Source organism: Hippocampus bargibanti, linkage group LG14 (genome assembly GCF_051943395.1).
Source record: "Hippocampus bargibanti isolate YZ-2025 linkage group LG14, ASM5194339v1, whole genome shotgun sequence".
NCBI classification, from domain to species: Eukaryota; Metazoa; Chordata; class Actinopteri; order Syngnathiformes; family Syngnathidae; genus Hippocampus; species Hippocampus bargibanti.
The window spans coordinates 2,902,479-2,926,892 of NC_142747.1; the positions used below are offsets into that span (position 1 = coordinate 2,902,479).

At 43.8% G+C, this 24,414-nt stretch overlaps 1 protein-coding gene across 5 annotated transcripts in view; it reads left to right on the plus strand.

Moving 5' to 3' along the window:
* Nucleotides 1-24,414, plus strand: part of robo1 (roundabout, axon guidance receptor, homolog 1 (Drosophila)) — a 264,298-nt gene that overhangs the window by 190,648 nt on the left and 49,236 nt on the right. For all 5 annotated transcript variants that reach the window (XM_089013137.1, XM_089013136.1, XM_089013139.1 and 2 more), the window contains 4 exons: nt 10,388-10,545; nt 19,007-19,127; nt 19,218-19,356; nt 19,436-19,563. In XM_089013137.1, coding sequence (XP_088869263.1) covers nt 10,388-10,545; nt 19,007-19,127; nt 19,218-19,356; nt 19,436-19,563 — 546 coding nt within the window. The remainder of the gene's footprint in view (nt 1-10,387; nt 10,546-19,006; nt 19,128-19,217; nt 19,357-19,435; nt 19,564-24,414) is intronic.

Consider the following 24,414-nt stretch of genomic DNA (forward strand, 5'->3'; position numbering starts at 1 on the left):
AGTTAGGGGGACATCTAGTGTTCAAATATAACACTGGTTCTTCTCTAAACTTATCAGAAAGGGTGGTCCTCACTCCTGATGTGGAGTTACCCGGACCTCACAAAGTCGTTCAAACAGGAATGTGTGTGTGTGTGTGTGTGTGTGTGTGCGTGCGTGCGTGCGTGCGTGCGTGCGTGCGTGCGTGCGTGCGTGCGTGCGTGCGTGTGTGTGTGTGTGTGTGTGTTAGTGAGAGAGACTGAGTGAGAGAGAGACAGAGACTCAGTCAGCAAGTTGGCGGGGTGACAAACTCGTCAGTGTTGAGGTGACATTTAGAGGCCCGACTGCAGCTAATTGCGTTCGTTTCAGACACTTTGAAATTGCTTGAGTTAAGATAAGTTTTCAAGTCACGATGAGTCAACAACGCTAAATCGTTTTGTTCCTGAATCAAGATACTCATGAAGGCTGTCGAGAGCAGCAGCCAATACTGAAAAAAAACTGCACTATCGAGTCGTTGCAGGGGGGACACATTAGCAAATCATACATCATATATTTCAGAAAAGTGTAGGTGTTGTTTATCTTCATTCTCTCATTCGCTGCGAGACGATGTTCAAAAATGTGTCGGGTTTGATTTGCTTTGACGGGCCGAATAAAATGAGGTGATGGGCCAGATTTGGCACCCAGGTCCTAACTTTGACACGTGTGTTTGAAAGGCTTCCCCAAGTCGTCACGATACGCCATATAGTGGTGGTGGTGGACCCCAAAAAAAGCAGGAAGGAAGGAGGAGCAGGGTGTATTTGACAAATTGTATTCAATCAAGTCGGCAGGAACAAAATCTCAAACAAAGCCATCAGAGCAAAAAGCCCCAAAGTAGCAAACAAAACCACGACTAGATGAAACAAACCTGACAGGGCGAAATAAACAATGACCCAACACGGAATGGTTGTGGCGGGAGTCATTTTAACTTATTGATTTGCAGACGATTTGCAAAAATGTGTCCCCTGCAGTGCCAGGGTTTTTGTCAGTGTCACTCAAATCCCTGGACCCAGAGAAGAGTTTTAGGATGACATAAACATTCAATTCAACAACAGAAACTTTAGACTCTCTTTTTTCATCAGAAAAAAAAGAGTTAATTCCCAAGTTGTATGGGCCTGGAGTTATCTGAGCTTTAAATGGGGGCGGCTGTCCAAAAGGTAATACAGGTAGCATCCAATTTATGACCAGCTCCACTTACGACCACCCGTACTTATGACCATGACCTCCAGAGGCTATTTTCTAAAATTTTAATTCTACGCCTGGCAACACGCTAGCAGGCCGGCAACGTGTAGGACAATTTTGGCCAGGCAGCCAGCACCTCATTCTCGCACAGCAATCGACCGTGTGATGGCAACAGAGGGGGGGAGCTTGCGTGTCATTTAGCCTCCGAGTCTCTATTCAACATTTTGAATGGATTTCGAATTACGACCATTTCGACTTACGACCGTTTGGTCGGAACGGGACTCGTCGTAAGTAGGATGTTACCTGTACATACAAATTCATTTTTATAGCGCTTTAACAACAGCTGAAGTTGCAACAAAGCGCTAATGTGGACAAAATATAAATGCTGCCCCTTCGTGGAAGGGAAAAACATTGCTAGAAGTCTGGCCAGGCTTTATCGACGCCCAAGCACGAAAAAAGAAAACCTGAACTAATTCCAGAGTGAATGTCTCAAACGTTTTACCTTTCATGACTGGTTTCGAGTTGATTCACTGGTTTTGAAAATGGGCTTTGGTGACACCATTCATATTTTGATAAGTCCATCCTTGGTTTTCTAGGTTTTCACACTCTGCTCTTTGACTTGTGCACACACGCATGCATCGAATCTGCCCTCCCACAGTTAATCACGCAGGAAATATTATCCACTCCGAGGCAGCTGCAGGATTAACAACAAGAGACGGAATTCTCCCAGGAGGGAGACTCGTTATCCCAAACACACACTCATACAAATAAAGACCAGCAAACAATGTCGCCGTTGTCATCTTCACTAACGTTTTCGCCCAAAACATTTGGAGAACAAAGTGCAAAATATGTCATGTAATCAATTTTGAGCAAAAACGGCTATGGAGCACACCCCAGATCAGGCCCATTTGAGAAGCCCTGGCTTGGCTCCCCTCGCCGCCCTCGTGGAGAACTTGCATGTTTGCGGACTCACTCAGCTGTGTTTAGAACAAAGAGGTGTTAGTTTGGAGGGGGTGTGTGGGGTAGGGGTGGGGGTGCTGTGAGCAAGGGTTCACAGCAGTGGCATTGGTGTAAACATGGGGCCATGTCAAGTCGCCCGCGAGGCTCTTTCAGTTTTGAATTCATTTTGCTCCGTATACATTTTGCGAGTCCAAGATGGTCTATCTACCTGGCTAGCTATCTAGCTGGCTGGTTATCTAGCTAGCTATCTATGGGCTATCTGTTGGCTAGCATATCTGGCTCGCTATGTGGCTGGCTATCGAGCTAGCTATCTATGAGCTATCCATTGGCTAGCTAGCTAGCTTTCTATGTATTTGAGTTATTCCGGGTTGAGTGAACGCTGGCGCGTGTGGCTGCCGCTGCTCACCCACGTAAAAAAACTTATCCTGTGACTGTAAAGTGACCTTGAAAGCTTTGAAAGGCACTTAAAATGAAATGTATTATTATTATTATTATTATTATTATTATTATTATTATTATTATTATTATTATACGTGCCAAAAAAGGGCCAATAGAAATAAACGACCACCATTCACAATCACATTGAGGGATAATTTAGGCCGTTCATCAAACGAAAACGACACATCAAGGGTGCGTATTTTGTCACCATTTTTAATCACAATGGTTGTTGTTTTAATCACATTTTTAAACAAAATGTGATTAAAGGACAACCGACATCACTTTTTTGTTTCTTAACTGACATCAGAAAAACGTTTTATAGCATCTAAAATACCCAAAACATGCAGTATGATATTTTTATTCAAATGCAAAACACCAATAAAAATGACTTAAAGTGTCCAAAATCTGCAAAAAATTGAGCTGCGAATTGGGCATTTTCAGAAAGTCCCGCCCCCAGTTTGTGATGTCACGCCAAGACGTCTTGCATTGCTTGAGAATCAAAACAATGGCTTCAGATTCGGAGAATATGCTTTCTTTTTACACCTCCAGTTATGAATATGATTCAAATAGTTCTGAAGAGGAAAGCATACATGTTTGCAATCGATTAAAGAATTTTTTCCATGCCATTTTGAGGCAACATTGGGGAGAAACAATCACCAGAAAAGAGGCACAAAATGGCGACCTCCTGTGGCCACCTCCGTTTCCACAGGCTGATAAATTCCTTATATGGAGCTTGGACACTCTCTTCTGGCAGCTTTTGGGTGCAACACAAGGTTTTCAGACCGAACAATACAGCAAAATACATTGACTTGATGGAAGGACTGCTACAATGTGTCTTTTTTTTTCGGTCAGGGGGCGTTCCTTTAGTGACGTCACGTACGGACTCGTCACCAACTCAAAAACAAGACTTCCTGAATATTCAGCGTGAGTCTTAAAACATAAAATATAGCTATATGCGGTGGAATCTTTGTAAAATACGCTTAGTATAAGTCATTTGAAGCCATTTTACAAATTATGGACACAACTTGTCCGGAGAAGTTGGTTGTCCTTTGAATACATGCTTCTGTGTTTCCACCAATAAAAAATTGTGACACCCTCCCCATGATGGTGTGATAATTACTGTAGTTATTAAATAATGAAGTGACGCAATTGCTTCCCGCCAAACGTCAGGGGCGACCCTCGCTCGATGAAGTGGAGTCGGGAATGTGTTGACTGCGAGCTTCCCCGCAGCGGCCCTGACTTTCAGATGAGATGAGCCAGCCAAAGCTCACTCCGACTTCCCCGAGCGGCCACAAATAATCCGCATTATTCACCCCGAGCGTGTGTATCCGCCACATATGTGTAGCTCCTTGTGTGGCCTGAAAGATTTATTTTATTATCCTTCGACGCCACCAAACTGGAAAAATGAAAAACGGTTGTTGCTTTTTCACAGTGTCTCCCACGCCTGCCTTCCGTAACCTCTTGGGTTCAAACGATGCGAAGCATCGAGATCATGGACCAATCCACTCGCTGATTTGAAAGCCGTAGAAAATCAGAAGCCCGAAATTCTTCCGTCCCATCACAATAGCACATTTATTATACATAAAATAAGGTATATTTTGTGTAGTTTTAAGGCTTATTTAGTAGAAAATTGTTTTATGGGGACGTGGGAATGGATTCTTCTCATTTTACTGGTGTCCTATCGGATTGGATTGGATTGGATTTGCCTTTATTAGTTTCGCAGTGGAGAAATTTACATTTCACAGCAGCATTAATCTTTGGAAGACACACTTTTCGCCTTAGACACACTTTCTGGGAACCAATTAAGTTTATACGCCCAGGTATCACTGTATTGTAAAATGTTATGGGTATCATCGAGCGACTTCCGGGTCGCTCCGAACGTTTGGCGAGAAGCAGGGTGCGTCGCTTCCATTATTATTTAATAACTACAGTATTTATCACACCGTTTGTCATGGGGAGGGGGGTGCAATTTTTCAGCAGTGCTGCTCGGTGGAGACACAGAAGCATGTATTTAATCACATTTTGTTTAAAAATGTGATTAAAACAACAATCATTGTGATTGAAAATGGCAGCAAAATCTATACGTTGGGAATGCGGCATTTAAAGGACAACAGACGTCTCCGGACAAGTTTTGTCTATAATTTGTAAAATGGTTTAAAATGACTTCTACTGAGCGTATTTTACAACGATTCCACCACATTTGCTATATTTTACGTTTTAAGATTCGCACTGAATATTCCGGAAGTCTTGTTTTTGAGTTGGTGACAAGTCCGTACGTGACGTCACTGAAGGAACACCCCCTGACCGAAAAAAGACACATTGTAGCAGTCCTTCCATCACGTCAATGTATTTAGCTGTGCTTGTTTGGTCTGAAAGCGTATGTTGCACCAAAAAGAGCCTGAAGAGGGCGACCAAGCTCTATATAAGGAATTTATCAGCCTGTGGAAAGGGGCTGATTAATTCCTCACAGGGAGCTTGGTCGCAATTTTCTGCCTCTTTTCTGGGACGCTACATTGCAGTCCAGATGCCTCAAAATGACACGGAAGGACTTCTTTAATCAATTGCAAACATGTATGCTTTCCTCTTCAGAACTATTTGAATCATATTCATAACTGGATGTGTAACAAGAAAGCATATTCTCTGAATCTGAAGCCATTGTTTTGATTCTCCAGCAATACAAGACGTCTTGGCGTGTCGTCACGAACTGGGGGCGGGACTTTCTGAAAATCCACAATTCGCAGCTCATTTTTTTGCAGATTTTGGACACTTTAAAGGACAACCGACGTCCCCGGACAAGTTGTGTCCATAATTTGTAAAATGGCTTCAAATGACTTCTACTGAGCGTATTTTACAAAGATTCCACCGCATATATCTATATGTTGTGTTTTAAGACTCGCGCTGAATCTTCAGGAAGTCTTGTTTTTGAGTTGGTGACAAGTCCGTACATGACGTCACTGAAGGAACACCCCCTGACCGAAAAAAGACACATTGTAGCAGTCCTTCCATCACGTCAATGCATTTAGCTGTGCTTGTTTGGTCTGAAAGCGTATGTTGCACCAAAAACAGCCTGAAGAGGGCGACCAAGCTCTATATAAGGAATTTATCAGCCTGTGGAAACGGGCTGATTAATTCCTCACAGGGAGCTTGGTCGCAATTTTCTGCCTCTTTTCTGGGACGCTACATTGCAGTCCAGATGCCTCAAAATGACACGGAAGGACTTCTTTAATCAATTGCAAACATGTATGCTTTCCTCTTCAGAACTATTTGAATCATATTCATAACTGGATGTGTAACAAGAAAGCATATTCTCTGAATCTGAAGCCATTGTTTTGATTCTCCAGCAATACAAGACGTCTTGGCGTGTCGTCACGAACTGGGGGCGGGACTTTCTGAAAATCCACAATTCGCAGCTCATTTTTTTGCAGATTTTGGACACTTTAAAGGACAACCGACGTCCCCGGACAAGTTGTGTCCATAATTTGTAAAATGGCTTCAAATGACTTCTACTGAGCGTATTTTACAAAGATTCCACCGCATATATCTATATGTTGTGTTTTAAGACTCGCGCTGAATCTTCAGGAAGTCTTGTTTTTGAGTTGGTGACAAGTCCGTACATGACGTCACTGAAGGAACACCCCCTGACCGAAAAAAGACACATTGTAGCAGTCCTTCCATCACGTCAATGCATTTAGCTGTGCTTGTTTGGTCTGAAAGCGTATGTTGCACCAAAAAGAGCCTGAAGAGGGCGACCAAGCTCTATATAAGGAATTTATCAGCCTGTGGAAACGGGCTGATTAATTCCTCACAGGGAGCTTGGTCGCAATTTTCTGCCTCTTTTCTGGGACGCTACATTGCAGTCCAGATGCCTCAAAATGACACGGAAGGACTTCTTTAATCAATTGCAAACATGTATGCTTTCCTCTTCAGAACTATTTGAATCATATTCATAACTGGATGTGTAACAAGAAAGCATATTCTCTGAATCTGAAGCCATTGTTTTGATTCTCCAGCAATACAAGACGTCTTGGCGTGTCGTCACGAACTGGGGGCGGGACTTTCTGAAAATCCACAATTCGCAGCTCATTTTTTTGCAGATTTTGGACACTTTAAAGGACAACCGACGTCCCCGGACAAGTTGTGTCCATAATTTGTAAAATGGCTTCAAATGACTTCTACTGAGCGTATTTTACAAAGATTCCACCGCATATATCTATATGTTGTGTTTTAAGACTCGCGCTGAATCTTCAGGAAGTCTTGTTTTTGAGTTGGTGACGAGTCCGTACGTGACATCACTAAAGGAACGCCCCTGACCGAAAAAAGACACATTGTAACAGTCCTTCCATCACATCAATGTATTTTGCTGTACTTGTTTGGTCTGAAAACCTCATGCTGCACCAAAAAGCCGCCAGAAGAGGGCGTCCAAGCTCCATGGAAGGAATTTATCAGCCTGTGAAAATGGGCTGATTCATTCCTTACACGGAGCTCTGCCACCATCTTCTGCATTTTCTGTGACACCACACGTCAGTCTTGAGCCATTAAAACGACCCAGAAAACCTTTAATCGATTGCAAACATGTATGCTTTCCTCTTCAGAACTATTTGAATCATATTCATAACTGGATGTGTAAAAAGAAAGCATATTCTCCGAATCTGAAGCCATTGTTTTGATTCTCCAGCAATGCAAGACATCTTGGCGTAACGTCACGAACTGGGGGCGGGACTTTCTGAAAATGCCCAATTCGCAGCTCAATTTTTTGCAGATTTTGGACACTTTAAGTCATTTTTATTATTATTTTATTATTAGTTTTGCATTTGAATAAAAATATCATACTGCATGTTTTGGGTATTTTAGATGCTATAAAACGTTTTTCTGATGTCAGTTAAGAAACAAAAAAGTGACGTTGGTTGTCCTTTAAGTAATTTTTATTGGTGTTTTGCATTTGAATAAAAATATCATACTGCGTGTTTTGGGTAAACGTTCTGATGTCAGTTAAGAAACAAAAAAAGTGACGTCGGTTGTCCTTTAAGTTTTCTGAATTTCAGCCAATAGAGGGCGCCTTTAAATGTCTTTACCATTCCAGCTCTGCTAATTCAGGCGCTGACCTTGTGGAGTTGATTTATGATTTGAGGTTTGCCTTTTATAGCGAGTCATCAAATGTCCGCTCCACTTTCCAGCCGAAAACTCAAACGTTCCAAGTTGTCCATTTTTCTTTGTAGACTTGATTTCAGAGTAAGGAGCGGGTCGGACAAAAGCTGGAGGATGAGGATTTCTGCCGTTGGCCAAAATGGCAGACTTCCCAGGTTTTTTTTTAACCTTTTTTGTGCTGCTTTTGGCACCCAATTTTTAATTTGACTTTGCTGAGCGAAACTGGCTTTGGGCCTTGATTCCATGAAGGGCTAGCTCACTTTATGGTAGTTGGGGTTGAGTTCTCTAGAGAAATACACATTCCCATGCAGTGACGTGAAGTCAGGGGAGGCAGGTGAGGATGTGTGCTCACCTGTCATCATGGAAATATCAAATGACAAAATAAATTAAACAGTTATATTTATTTAGTGATTTGTACTTTAACGTTCTTTTCCAATTAACTGCACCATTTTTGCATTTGTTTTCAAAATCGCTGAATTTTCACATTTACCATTCAAATACTAAGTATAGACGAGCGGTGAGGCATCAGCCGGCTGAGCCTCACCATGGATTGCGCAATCACTATGCTAACTGTGCTGGCTTGCTCTGCAGTGAGACCGCATCGCTGTCCCTCTGCATATTGCTATTAAAGTGTTCAAAAGCTTTTAGTATATGAACTAAATTTCTACAGGTTAGCTGGTGTAGATAATGTACAGCCACTGTACATTATAAACACTGTACTACAGTGTTTCAATAGAAGCTGGGGATAATAATTAAAGGAAGACCTACAGCGGACTGTACAGCTCACAAACGATGAGGAATGAATGTAAATCTCCTGGACAGCTTCTCAGCTTTTTGGCCAAGAAGGATCTCATTGAAACTATTCCTGAAGCGTCAAAGTTGCTCCAGCTCGTGCTCACTGTTCCAGCTACTACAGCGTCAGTGGAGCGGTCATTCTCAGCACAAAAGACTGAAAACAACGGCAATCGGAACAGTACTAATCAAGGACGACTTTCTTCACTGGCAGTTATCTCCATTGAGACAGAGAGACTTGGACATCACTTATAAGTAAAGGTAACACGATAAGGACGTTTTTTTGAATTCTTTTTTTTCGATACTACAGTTTGTATACAGTGTATAAAGAATGCTAACATGACATTTTAAACAAAACACGTTCACTACTCTGTGGAGTTCATATGTTTGTAAATCTGACTGTGATGACGTCAGTGCCTCACCAGCCATGAACCTCACCGCACGTCACTGTTCCCGTGTGTTCGCTTTTAAGCCTGACATTTGTTAGCTTTAAAGTTGCGGCGCTACCGGGGCTTTCTGTTTCAATGCCAGACGAGGACAGTAACCGGTCACCTTTGAAGTACCCCCGTGAGAATCATGGATTCGGCCTTCTGGAGGAGGCCTTAAATCAGTGGTTTCAAATTCACGGCCCGCGGGCCTACTGCGGCCCCCGAAAGAATATTTTGCGGCCCGCCTTGATATGAAAGATTAATGTTAGTTAGTGCGGCCCACATGATTGATAAGAATGAAACTTGTGTGTGGAGCTGAACAAACCACCGTGGGTTAAAAGGGTCTGAAGGGTGGCACATCGGTCAGACTGTCCAGTGCTTCGTTCATTCATTCATTCATTCATTCATTCATTCCTCCAGTCAGCTGGGCGGAGGACAAGCCGTGAAGTCGCCGACTCCTCTCAGCTCCTATAGTCCTCCACTGCTCTCAGCTCAGAAATGAAGAAGGCACTGTGATTTATGTTCCGGCCTGTTCCGTGTCAGTAGCCATGTCCATTCTGGCCGTGTTTGTTCTTACTTATTATAGGCACGTCTCGAGTGAAACTGAAACTTACCAGGAAGTGTGTTTACCCGGCACTTCATAAATTCGGATAACTGTCGTTATCGGATACAATTAGAGTAAAAGAACTGCGTTAGCTATCCGGGTCTTTCTGCCATGTATATGCCTTTTTAATAATCTGATGTTCAATAACATCATAGATTGAATGTGCGCATGCGCCACAGCGGCGCGAACTGAAACAAGTTTCATTCATATCAATCATGCAGGCCGCACTGACATTAATCTTTCATATCAAGGCGGGCCGCAAAATATTCTTTCGGGAGCCGCAGTTGGCCCGCGGGCCGCAAGTTTGAGACCCCTGCTTTACACTCATGGGATATTTTTCTGCGGGTGAACAGTGGCAGCCACACGCACCAGCGTTCACTCAACCCGGAAGTAACATAAAGTTAAAAAAAACTTTAGCTGTTGTTAAAGCCCTACATAAATCAATTTGTATGTATTGTATTTTGTGCAGTTGCCCCCATTTCAAGGTCAGACAACTCCAGACCCATATAACTTGGGAATTAAGTCTTGTTCTGGTGTAGAAGAGAACCTAATGTTTGATGCATTGAATGTTGATGTAGTCCTAAAAGTCATTATTATGTGGGTCCTGCAATTGGAGTGAAAATGACAAAAACCCTGGCACTGGAATGGTCACATCGTTTTCTAGTGAATGAATTAATGAGGTTGCTTGGTTACTTGCTGTCCAAGATGGTGTCCCATAACGTTTTGCGTGAAAGCACTCATGTGGAGTTGTCTCTTAAAATAAGAGCCAAAAATGAGCTAGCTGCGTCTCACTGTTAATTCTTTCTTTTCTTAATTCTTTCCGCAGTTCTGCGCGACGACTTCAGACAGAACCCCGCTGATGTCATTGTGGCAGCCGGAGAGCCAGCGGTTCTGGAGTGTCAACCGCCCCGCGGGCATCCCGAACCGACCATTTCTTGGAAAAAAGACGGGCTCAACATCGACGACCGCGACGAGAGGGTCACGGTCAGTCGAGTCTTCGACAAATGAGTCGATGCCTTCATCTGAACTCACGGAATGAAACGGCCTCGCCGATGATGCGAGTCATTATCGCCACTTGAGTCGCTAGTTCAAACATTATCTCGTCATGGCCAACCAATCTCAAGTATGCTTCTGAAAAACGTTAATGACCGGAATGTGCTGGGGCTATTAGTCCGCAAGCGCTGCATTGATTTGTTGCCGGTTTTTGAATGAACCGTATCAAATATGGGAGATATGAATGGATTAATCCTTGAGAAAATACAGTGATACCTCCGTTTACGAGCGCTTTAGCTCACAAACTTTTCGCCTTCCGAATATCAAATTCGCGAGAATATAATCTTGACATACAAACTAGTTTTCGGCGGTCGAACCAAACCACACAGCGCCACGGTTGCTGGCAGACTAGTTTTCGTCACCACCTTTCTTTGAGTGCCGACGTGGTTTGTTATCGAGTGGAGTACTTTTGCTACTATGGGACCGAAAAAGACCCCACCACAGGCTAGTGTTAAGCCAAAAAGGACACAAATGAAAATTACAGTCTAACAGAAGAAAGAAATCATCGAAAAACACCAAGGACATGTGCGTTATTGTGACTTAGCATACGCTAAGTCGACCATTGCTACGTGTGGCTAAGGGTGTTTCTGTGTTGTCAAAGCAACAGTCTATAGAAGAGGTTAAAAAAACTCCTGTTGAATTGGATGAACGAAAAGCAGCTAGCAGGGGACAGTGTGAGTGAGGGTATTATCGCCCGGAAAGCATGGCAACTTCACTCGGATATCATCAAGAGGCATCAACAACGATCACAAAGGTAAATAAAACGACTTTATTATACACTACAGTTTATTTCAACCCCTTTGTTTAAGTGCGGATGTGGTTTGTTATCAAGGATACTTTTGCTTTTATGGGACCGCAAAAGACCCCACCACAGGCTCCTGTTAAGCCACAGAGGACACAAAAGAAAATTACGGTCGAGCAGAAGAAGGAGGTCAGTAACAGTATGCTAAGTCGACCATTGCTATGTGTGGCTAAGGGTGTTTCTGTGTTGTCTAAGCAATCGAAGAGGTTGAAAAACTTCTGTCAATTTGGATTAACGAAAAGTAGCTAGCAACGGACAGTGTGAGTGAGTGTATTATCGCAGAGAAAGCACGGCAACTTCACTCGGATATCATCAAGAGGAAACTACATCAACAACCATCGCAAAGGTCAATAAAATGACTTTACTATACTGTACAGTTTATATCTTTAATTACAATACAATAGCACATTTATTATACATAAAATAAGGTATATTTTCTGTAATTTTAAGGCTTATTTAGTAGAAAATTATGTTTTATGGGGACCTGGGAACGAATTATTCTCATTTTATTGGTTTCTTATGCGAAATAAATGTTTGGCAGATGAACTTTTCACCTTACACACACTTTCTGGGAACCAATTAAGTTCGTAAGTACCAGTTAAACACGCCTTCAATGTACAAAATAGAATTCAAGAATTTGAGGCTGTCCAATCAAGCATGGCCACGGGGGGACGGGGGACATTCACATTACATCGCACGGCGTGGCGTCAAACACGCAAGCGCCTTCGTGCCAGAATTGCTTTGTTCGGATCAAATATAGCGTGGATATACGAAGCAGCGTGGGGTGAGGGAAAGCAGACGTCTGAATATTTCCAGCGTCTCTAGCAGCTGAGCTCATCAAAGCCCCTGCCGTAGCCCGCTGCAGTGTTGTTGTTAGCGTAGAGCCCCCCTCCTGTCGCACGGCGTGCCGGCACATGCCGTCTCCATGGCAACCGCAAAGTCTCTTGCCGTTTAGATTTCTGCAACATGCCTCCCAAACGACCCCCCCCACAATCCAGACTCCATCTATTTCGATCGATTGTGCGTACACGCTGATGACATGCTTGTAAAAAATGGATTCTCCGACTTTGTACCCGCTGCGGGTTGTGAACACCAGGTACCACCGTGACGTTTTTGTCACGCTTAGGGACCAGTTGGCTGAGGCCCGTAGTGCCTTTTCGGCAGTAACATCTGCTCGCTACAATTGACCTTTTCGCCATCTTGTGACACGTACTCCGATGGCGCCATTAGTAAACAAAAATGTCATAGGTGGAGGGTAAGCCTGCTGGCATTTACATCTCAATCTGTAATTTGATATCTTGGTTTCACTCCCTGGTGCTTTCTACTATTTTTGTGATTGCTTTATTTCCTGTAATAATAATAATATTAATAATACATTTCGGGTGGCCTGGTAGTCGAGTGGGTAGCACACCGGCTTCACAGTGCAGAGGTCGCCGGTTCGCGTCCCGGTCCGGCCACCCTGTGTGGAGTTTGCATGTTCTCCCCGGACCCGCGTGGGTTTCCTCCCACACTCCAAAAACATGCATGGCAGGCAGATTGACCACTCCAAATTGTCCCTAGGTGTGAGTGTGAGAGTAACTGTTGTACGTCTTTGTGTGCCCTGCGATTGGCTGGCAACCATTTCAGGGTGTCCCCCGCCTCGTGCCCGAAGACAGCTGAGATAGGCTCCAGCAACCCCCGCGACCCTAATGAGGAATAAGCGGTACGGAAAATGAGATGAGATGAGATAATACATTTCATTTATAAGCGCCTTTCAAACCTCTCAAGGACACTTTCCAGTTACAGGATATTTTTTGTCCATGTTAAGCGTTTTGTTGCACCTTCAACTGTTTTTGAAGCGCTATATCAATCAATATGGATTGTATTGTACAGTGATTCCTCAGCTTAAAAAATTAATTGTTTCCCAGAAAGTGTGTGTAAGCGAAAAGTTTATCTTCCAAACATTTATTTCCCATACAAAACTAAAGAGTTTACAAAACTAAAAAGTTTGATGTTTCTCTTTAATCGAAAGTAGGTTCGTTGTCAGATCTCCCAGGCAAGTGACACGCAGATGTATCCCAGAGCTTGACCGTGGCGTGGAGTCGAGCAAGTCGTGCTGTGATACTCCGTCCAATGCTGAGCGGGTCTCTGCGAGCTGCGTGTCTGTCTGGGTCTGAGTCCGAGATGATTCTGCCCCGTGATTCCCCCGATCTCTCTGTCCCGCGCTACGTATATATAGCCTTGGCCTGCGTGGGTATGAGTCAGGCTGACTTGAAAGACATCAAAGGGTTGAAAGGCGCACTTCAAAGGTGTACACACGTCAGCGCCACAGCGCGCACGTGTGACGCCACAAAACCATTAAAATGAGAATAATCAGTTCCCAGGTCCCCATAAAACATAATTTTCAATAAAATAAGCCTTAAAACTGTCACGTTCCGACGGCGACAGTTGCAGCTGACGAGCGGGAACGTTGGGGATAGGTGGTGGATCGCCAAGCAGGACAGAGGCGTAGGTGCAGGCAACCGATTTATTAACAGAAATAATGACGGAACAAACAACGTTAGTGGGCGAGCGGCGGCAATCCACCCAACCACACTAACTAACAAAATGAAAAGGCACACGAGGGTGCAAAAACAGCCTACGACGCGAGGCAACAAAATACATGCGATCGTGGCTAGAATAATATCCTCGGGCGAAGAAACTACAGTAAAGTCTCGTTATATCGATATTCAAGGGAGTCCGAAAAAATATCGATATAACCGGGACTATCGATATATCCGACCCTGTTTGCATGTAATTTTCTCCGTGCGTGCATAGAAATAGTATCGATATAACCGGGACTATCGATATATCCGATATCGATATAACGAGACTTTACTGTATGTACTGAATATACATTCAAGGTACTGGCAAAGCGTGAGGCGAAGTATCTTCCGACGATGGGTAAGTGCCAGCGTCTGGTTTAAATGTCTCGCAGTCAGTAATGAGGCGGGAGCGGAGGCTCCGCCCAGCTGTCAACTCGCTCATGACAAAAACTACACAAAATAGACCTTATTTTGTGTATAAGAAATGTGCTATTGTATTGTAATGAAAGAGCTAAACTGTACTGTATAATAACATTGTTTTATTAACCTTTGTGATGGTAGTTGTCAATGGATGACGAACTTCCAGGTTGCCTCTTGATGATATCTTCTTCTTTTCCTTTTGGCTTCTCCCTTCAAGGGGTCGCCACAGCGAATCAGTGTCCTCATGTTTCAGTGGTTTGATTCGCATGTTTCTTTTGACCAAGCTTTTACATCGGATGCCCTTCCTGACATCCGAGTGAATAATACCCTCACTCACACCGTCCCCTGCTAGCTGCTTTTCTTTGGATTGGATTGGATTGGATTTGCCTTTAATAGTCTCGCAGTGGAGAAATTTACATTTCACAGCAGCAAAGTTATGAAAGAAATGAAAGTAGAAAAGCAAAATACAGGAGCTGCTGGAAAGGCAGCCACTCTCGCGGCGCCGTCTTGAAGTCAAAAGAACAAAAAAAAAAACTAAATAACAAATAACATGACAACACAAAGACACAGAGAGACATTCATTCTTAAGCACTTTCTGTACCCTCTTTGTTACATAAAGCAGTTCCAGATGAAAGAGGAGAGGATCAAAGCGTCTCTTTACCAGTGAAGTGATTAATCCAAATCAACAGAAGTTTTTCAACACTGAAACACCCTTAATTGCTTCATTTTTCTTAAGGATGGTAGCAATAGTCCACACAAAAACACACCTCGTTGGTGTTTTTCGATGATCTCCTTCTTCTGCTCACCCGTCATTTTCTTTTATGTCCTCTTCGGCGTAACACTCGCCTGTGGTGGGGTCTTTTTCAGGCCCATAATAGCAAAAGTGCTACACTCGATAGCAAACCACATCCGCACTCAAAAAAGTGAGTGTGGACAAGTAGTCCGGCAGCCACCATGGCGCTGTTCGACTGTGTGGTTTGGTGTTCACTCGCCGAAAATTAGTCCGCCAGCCACCGTGGCGCTGTTTGGTTCGTACGCCGAAAACTAGTTTGTCAGCCATATGCTCGCGGATTTGCATTCGTAATCACTGTACTGTATAAAATCGATGTGGAAGATATTCAAAACTTGTTGGCTAATGAGTTGACTATTGCGTTCCTCGTATTTCCGCTCCATGAAATTGTGGATTGGAATCCGGTCCCGGCCTTCCCGTGTGGTGTTTGCGTATTCTCCCTGTGCCCATGTCACCTTTATGAGCAATAGCGCCGCACAAAGGCAAAGTCGTTACAATGTAGTGTGAGCATTTTTAATTCAATCCCATTTTCTGCGACCTGAAAGTCCTCTTTTGCTTATTGTTTCCAAACAACAGTGTGTTAGTCGTAACTCCCCCTTTAAAATAAGCATAAAAATACACACAGCTGCAGTATTGTGCCTGGTTTTGTAGCGACTTTGGAGCTAATTGTCATCCCGCAAAATGAAGCGCTGTGCAAACACAAAAGAGGATCCACGCTGAATGGAATCTCTCCCATTATCAGCATTGCCAAATGGCACTAGACAAAAAAAAAGCCACAGGATGGAGCCATCGCCCCCGCATAATGGTCAGGCTGCCTGCCGGGGATGCGGAGGGTTGGGGGGCAGCGCTCATGTGGACAAACACCAAGGATCACTCTTAGTCCCTGCTGTTGCGCTACTCCAAATGAGGCGGTCTGGGTCTGCCACAGTCACGCATGGAGTGAACCGGACGTTAAGTGGATCCTCATGCGGTCGCCCCCGAAGAAGCGACAGTGACCTCGGACCCCCTGCCCGTTGCACCCCGCACGCTTTAATGCTGCTCGCTATGCGGTCTACGCAGTCCTGACCTCAGGCCCTTTGTACTTGTCACAGTATTTTAGAAGTTCAGGCCGATTGTAACAAAAAGTAACGTAATGATACTTCAAACCCTGGCAGGACCGCGGGGCACCTCAAATAAAGCAAGCGCTCCACAGCCTCCCCGGACCTCCTCCCCCTCCTGCAGTCCAGAGTCTTGGTGAATATTCAACAATGTAAAGTGCTATGAATACATCCTGGAAAATTCCAGTAGGTGACTCCTTGGTCTTGGAGTAGGAATCCTCACTTGAACCCCGCTGATCTACAACATACACCCGCAATGAGTCCGCTAAAGAGTCTCAGAAATACATCCCTGCCAACTACTCTAGTTTTGCTGTAAAAACTACGGTTTTCATAATCCCATTTTGGGTTACGGGTTGATAATGAAAATTACGGTTTCCAATAAAAACAATAAATCCAAAATCGTCAAACTAGTAAATACAGTGATACCTCAGTTTACGAACTTAATGGGTCCGCAGAAAGTGTGTGTAAGGCGAAAAGTTCATCTTCCAAACATTGATTTCCCATAAGAAACCATTAAAATGAGAATAATACGTTCCCAGGTCCCCACAAAACATATATTTCTACCAAATAAGCCTTAAAACTACACAAAATAAACCTTATTTTATGTATAATAAATGTGCTATTGGATTGTAATTAAAGAAATAAACTGTGCTGTATAGTAAAGTCGTTTTATTGACCTTTATGATGGTCATTGATGTAGTTGACTCTTGATGATATCTGAGTGAAGTTCGCGTGCTTTCTCTGTGATAATACCCTCACTCACACTGTACCTGCTAGTTGCTTTTCATTAATCCAAATCAACAGAAGTTTTTCTTTTGTGTAATCTTCGGCTGAACACTAGCCTGTGGTGGGGTCTTTTTCGGTCCCATAATAATAATACATTTTAAGTGCCTTTCAAAGCTCTGAAGGACACTTTACAGTCATAGTAATAGTAAACGTACTACACTTGATAACAAACCACGTCTGCATTTAAAGAAAGCGGGTGTGGAAAACTAGACCACCAGCCACCGTTCCGCTGTTCGACCGTGTGGTTTGGTTCGTCTACCGAAAACTCGTTTGTATGCCAAGATTATATTCTTGCGAATTTAATGTTCGTGAGTCAAAAAGTTCATGAGCTAAATCGTTCGTAAGCATAGGTATCACTGTATTTCCCGGCCAAAAAAGATTACGCTTTAAAGCGAAGGGGAATGTGGTGCCGTTGCTCCGCTTAAGCTCTGTCGCGAGTTGGCAAACACGGCGTGTCACTTGGCTCTCTAATGAGGGGATCGCTTACCTGCCTGCAGGTGGCGAGCCGGGCCTCGGTTAAAACCCCAGTGGGATATAGATGCCACAGGTCCTCGCTCTATTGTTCGGCCGGTGCGGTTGTCAGCCGAGAGGAGTACTGTGGGGGGCGTTGCGTTGGGGGTAGAGTAGGACAAAGCAGCTCCTCTGGCCTGTAATCAAAGCCCTGGGAAATGCCCCAACATGGACAAACCTTCCGTTGACTCGCCACAAGTAAGTGCTAGGAGTCCGCCATTTCTTGAAAGACCCCCCCCCCCCCCCCCGCCCCCTTCCACTGCCCCCTGCCGAGTCGCACTCTGATTAGTAACTTTCGGAGACAGCTGGAAATATGCTATTGGTCCTGGAGAGCCTCAGGTGCTCCCTCGGGTGAATTGCGGCAAGGGGGTGGGGGTGTTGTTGGATTGCGAAAGTGTTTTTTGGCTCAGTTTACCTTTGAGGCGAAACAGGCTGACTGATAGTGATTTTGACTTTAAGTGGAAGTTGAGGAGGGAGGGGGGCACAATGAATGGAGCCTTTCAGCAACTACGTTTTTTTTTTTTTTTTTTTTTAACGCAGTAACGACTACCGTGTAGTGATGGGAATTCCGGCTCTTTTCAGAGAGCTGGTTTTTTTGGCTTGGCTCACTAAAACGATCCGGCTCTTTTCGCTCCCAAATGGCTCCTTAGTTTGTTTGTTTTTTGTTGCTTAAATTAATTAACTACCAAAAATAATGTAAAATGATGTGAAAAATGAATTACTCATGTAAAAAATACACTACAGTAAAGTCTCGTTATATCGATATCGGTTATATCGATAGTCCCGCTTATTACGATACGATATGCACGCAAGGAGAAAATTACATGCGCGCAGGGTCGGATATATCGATAGTCCCGGTTATATCGATATTTTTCGGACTCCCGAGAATATCGATATAACGAGACTTTACTGTATATCAATTATTTTTATTTACATGACTTTATTTATATGTGCACAGTGAGCATCCACAAACTTTCACTTTCCCTGTGGTTACACTGATGATCAGCTGTCACTAATTTGCTTTTCATATTAATAATGCTATCATACCAACTAGTAAAAAATGTAATAATTGAATAATATTAACAGCATAATGTAATGACATTTGTCCACCTGTCAACCCTAACCCCCCCCCCCCCCCTCCACACTGCTGCGTGTGTCTGTAATTCTCCCCTCCCTCCTCTGCCACGGATATCGACCAATCACGTGCGGCTTTAACCGAAGACTGGGGGCGGGGAATAGAGGACAAAAAAAAGTCGGCTCCTTGTTAGGAACCGGCTCTCTTCGTTCACTTTAGAGATCCGGCTCTAAGAATTGGCTAGTTCGCGAACGACACATCACTACTACCATGACATGTCGAAGACACACGGCACTAAATAATCGAACGCCATAATTCAGCCCCCCCCCCTTTTTTTTTACTTGTCAGATACGCAGCGGGAAGCTGATGATCACCAATGCCAGGAAGAGTGACGCCGGCAAGTACGTCTGCGTTGGGACCAACATGGTCGGCGAACGAGAGAGCGAAACAGCCGAACTCACGGTGCTCGGTAATTCCCATTCTTGTCACCCCCAATCGATTCTCCCGTCGTCACGTTGCCATTTTGAATTTCACCTCTTTGTTATTTCCATCCATGCAGAACGACCCAGTTTTGTACGTCGGCCCGGCAGTCAAGTGGTGCTGGTGGACCAGAGCGTGGAGTTCCGGTGCGAGGCTCGAGGTGACCCGGTCCCGACGGTGCGATGGCGGAAGGATGACGGTGACCTGCCCAAAGCAAGGTGCCAATCGTGGGCAAAGTTGCCCCTTCCCCCCTCGGGTCTTTCCGGTCTCCGGCTTACGTCCGCACCCTCCCCAAAGGTACGAGATCCAGGAGGACCACACTCTGAAGATCCGCCGTCTGACCTCGGCAGACGTCGGCTCGTACACCTGTGTGGCGGAGAACATGGTGGGCAAGGCGGAAGCGTCGGCCAGCCTCACCGTCCACGGTAAGACAGCAGCGACCGCCAATCGGGCCTTTCCATTGATTTGCAGGCTCATTGGATAGGGGGTTTTCACCACTTTGGGTGTGTGGTTGTTGTGCGGCGACTCAGCAAGCAGGTGGAAAGATGATAAAAGTTCACTCAGCTAGATGCACTAAGGGTATTGTGAGTTTTCTTTATTTGAAGTTGCAATGGATGTCAGTTTTCGGCAGACCACAGGTCGCACTGCTCTCCAGGCTGTCCTTTCTCCCTCTTCTTCCCCCTCGAAGTGACTGGCTCAGTCTGGTTTTAAAGGTGCTTCACCTGAGCTTCTGGCCAATAAGGTCCCAGCGGCAATTGGCCGTTCCCAGGTGGTTGCAATCAGATCTCAGAGTCAATTAGTGGTCGCCCAACTCTACTGTTTTGGATGGGGAGAAATGCGCACCTTTCTCCCATCCAAAATCCAGAAAACACAAAATTATTTAACATTTATTTTGGCATCATGACAGTGGTTCTGCCAATTTGAAGCGGCCATTTTGGACAAACTCCAATGCTCAGACTTTACTGGCCTCCTGCTGGAAAATTCAATTAGAGGTTTTGGCACAAAGGTTGCAATGAGCCAATCGTTTCGCTGCGTCATTTCTATAAAATGTGCCAGAGGACGAAAGGAAACTCCTGCATTTTTCTGTAAAATTGAGGTTCTGGAATTAGTTGAGGGCCCATTTCACACCCAATTTATGGATTCATTTGGTGATTAATGTCAGCGTCAGTTCCAGCCCCAATGCCATTTTATTATGACAAAAATAATTATCATGAGTTGAACAGTTCTGAAGATGCTTTGAAAAGAATGCTCATAATGATGTGTGTTATAGCTAGCTTTCTATTAGCTATCTAGCGAGCTATCTATCTGTTAGCTATCAAGGCTAGCTATCCATCTATTAGCTATCTGGCTATCTATCTATCTATTAACTATCTGGCTCGATACCTATCTATTATCTATTAGCTATCTATTAGCTCTAGCTAGCTAATTATTAGCTATCTATTCGATATCTAGCTTTCTGTCTATTTGAGTTACTTCCGGGTTGAGTGAATGCTGGCGCGTGTGGCTGCCGCTGCTCACCCACAGAAGAACTGTGATTGTAAAGTGACCTTGAGAGTTTTGAAAGGCGCTTATAAATGAAATGAATTATTATTATTATTATTATTATTATTATTATTATTATTATTATTATTATTATTATTATTATTATTACCACCTAGCTATCTACAGTATCTATTAACCGGCTATTAGTTAGCTCGCTAGCGTTTCTCTCTATTTGAGTTAATCCAGGTTGTTGGCTATCTGTTAGCTATCTACTAGCTGGCTAGCTAGCTTTCTGTCTATTGATTTCTGGGTTGATTGAACGCTGGCACATGTGGTTGCCGCTGCTCACCATCAGAAAAACTTCATCCTGTGACTGTAAAGTGACCTTTAGAGTTTTTAAAGGTGCTTCGAAATGAAATGTATTTTTATTATTATTATTGTTATTATTAGCTGTCTGGCTAGCTAGCTAGCTTTCTATCTATTTGAGTTACTTCCTGGTTGAGTGAACGCTGACGCGTGTGGCTGCCACTGCTGCTCACCCACAGAAAAATGTATCCTGTGACTGTAAGATGACCTTGGGAGTTTTGAAAGATGCCTATAAAATAAGTGTATTATTATTATCATTTGCCCTCGTTTCCGTCCCGTTTTTGGTGCTATTTGTAAATATCTCTGTGTCTCTTGTGCTTCTCCACCGAGCGTCTCACTGGCACGCTTTGAATCGAAAGCAGCCGGTCACAGACGGTGAACATTGAAAAAGAGCCCCATTCAGGGGAGCTGCGCCGGTGGGGGGGTGGATGAGACTGCAGAGGGAACACAGAGGCCATTTAACGGCAAACTAATGGGAATGTCGGCAGTTGCAGGGGGGTGAAAAGATGGTTGAGCGGGCGTCTCGCCACCGATGTGGAACAGCGAAGGAATTGGGACGTGCGCTGCCTCAGTTGGGGAGGTTTTCCGCGCTGAGGTCAGCCATATTAATGTCACTTCCCGCAGTTGATGGCGCCCAGATATAATGAGGCGGGGCCGTTTTCATCGCATCCCGCTGGCCTACAAACACGACTGCTTTATCCACACCGGGCTACCCTTTGCCACTATTTCTTCATTTTCCTCCTCCGACGGCTTTTTTCATTCTGTCTCAGGGAGTCTGATGAGCCGCGGCCGCCGATATCAAATCGATACAGAAAGTGTGTCTAAAGTGAAATGTTCGTCTTCCAAACATTTATTTCCGTTAATAATCCGTTCCAATACAATCCAATGCAAAATTTGTTTGATTTTAGGGCATTTTCATGCCAGGGTCTCTGACGTCTTGCCAAGTATGTAGAACACACAAGGAATTTGTCTCCGGTGGAACGCGCTGCCTCGTATCATCATTGAAAAAATTGCAAAGAGGAACTATGCAGTTCTATTTGGGTTACTGTTTGGATAGTTAATGGCTTGGGGGAAGAATCAGAACAGAATCATCTTTATTGCCAAGTACGTAGGACACACAAGGAATTTCTCTCCAGTAGAACGCGCTGCACGAGTATAATCAATGGAAAATTGCTAAGACTGCAGGGGTGTCAAAGTCATTTTTTGCCACGGGCCACATTGTAGTTATGGTTTCCTCTCGAGGGCCGTTATGAATTTGGGGAACCAAATTAATGAATAACTCGTTTTCAAATCTGAAGTCTAGAATAATGACTTTTATTGTGGTTGACATCCAAAAATATGAAATTTTGGCTCAGATTTTAGCAATCATCATGGAATTTAACAAGTTTGATTTGCTTTCGCGGGCCGAAAAAAATGATGTGGCGGGCCGGATTTTCAGAGACACTATGCAGTTCTATTTGGGTTACTGTTTAGAGAGTTAATGGTAACGGAGGAAGAATCAGAATCAGAATCATCTTTATTGCCAAGTAGCAGTGACGTGCAGTCAGGGGAGGCAGGTGAGGCTGTGCCTCACCTGTCATCATGGAGATATCAAATGACCAAATAAATTAAACAGTTATATTTATTTAGTGATTTGTACTTTAACGTTCTTTTCCATTTAACTTCACCATTTTTGGATTTTTTTCTTCAAAATCGCTGAATTTTCACATTTACCATTCAAATACTAAGTGAAGACGAGCGGTGAAGCAGCAACCGGCTGAGCCTCACCATGGATTGCACAATCACTATGCTTATTGTGCTGCCTGCTCTGCAGTGAGACAGCATTGCTGTCCCTCTGCATATCGCTATTTAAAGTGTTCAAAAGCTTTTGGTATATGAACTAAATTTCTACAGTTTAGCTGGTGTATATAATGTACAATCACTGTAAATTATAAACACTGTACTACAGTGTTTATTTTATTTTATTTTTATCAAAACTGCCAAGGTGAGGCACACAGTTCTCCTGCCTCATGACAGGGGGCACTGGTGATTAGAGATTCTCCTTGCGACTCCTCGGCTGCAGAATAATAGAATTAGTGACAGCAAGCTCCAGTAAACAGTTAGCAATGTAAGTGCAACCATCCAGTCATTTTTTCGTGTTGCTTGGCCTTATTTTCAGAATGGTGGATTACATATCTAAATTGAAACAATTTTCTAAACTGGACTTTCAATCGAAGCAGGAGATAATAATTAAAGGAAGACCAACACCGGACTCTATAGCTCACAAACGGTGAGGGATGAATGTAAATCTCCTGGACAGCTTCTCAGCTTTTTGGCCAAGAAGGATCTCATTGAAACTATTCCTGAAGCGACAAAGTTGCTCCAGCTCGTGCTCACTGTTCCAGCTACTACGGCATCAGTGGAGTGGTCATTCTCAGCACAAAAGACTGAAAACATACAGTCGGAACAGGACTGATCATGGACAACTTTCTTCACTGGCAGTGATCTCCATTGAGACAGAGAGACTTGGATTTCATTTATAAGTAAAGGTTACACAATAATAACATGTTTTTTTTTTTCTGTGCTACAGTTTGTATACAGATTATAAAGAACGCTGACATGACATTTTAAACAAAACATGTTAACTGTTGCCAAACAAATGGTGAATAAGAGACTCTGTGGAGTTCATATGTTTGTAAATCTGACTGTGATGACGTCAGTGCCGCACCAGCCATGAACCTCACCGCACGTCACTGCCAAGTAGGTAGACCACACAAGGAATTTGTCTCTGGTAGAACACGCTGCACTAGTATCATCATAGAAAAATTGCTCAGAGGCACTATATAGTTCTATTTGGGTTACTGTTTAGAGAGTTAATAGTGACAGGGGAAGAAGCTGTTTAAATGTGTTCTGGATTTGGTGCGCATGGATCGGTCGCTGCAAAAGGTGGTGGGCAGGGTGCGGAGGGCCCAGTTGGATTTTCCACGCCTTTCTTTCGATTCTTCCAGTGTGCAAGTCCTCGAGAGTGGCTAGGACGGTGCCAATGTTTTTTTCCGCCGTCCTAACTGTCCGTTGAAGTCGGATTGTGTCCATTATTTGAGGTCTTTTGGGCTGTGGTAGGACCCTCATAGTCGTGTGTGTTGTTATACTGTTTTACCTCATACGGATCAATCCATCTAACTAGCTATCTATTAGCTCTATAGCTATCTAGGTGGCTAGCTATTAGCTATAGAGCTATCTAGGTGGCTAGCTATCTTGCTAGCTATCTTTTGGCTATCTATTAGCTATCTACTAGCTGGCTAGTTAGCTTTCTATCTATCAGTGGCGGTCCGTGCATTTCACACCTAGGCCTTCAGTGAAGTCCTGCTTAGTCCGACTTGAACAAATATCCCTCGTAATACTATAATTTATGACACAACGGCTGGAGATATCATTTACAAAAGCACACG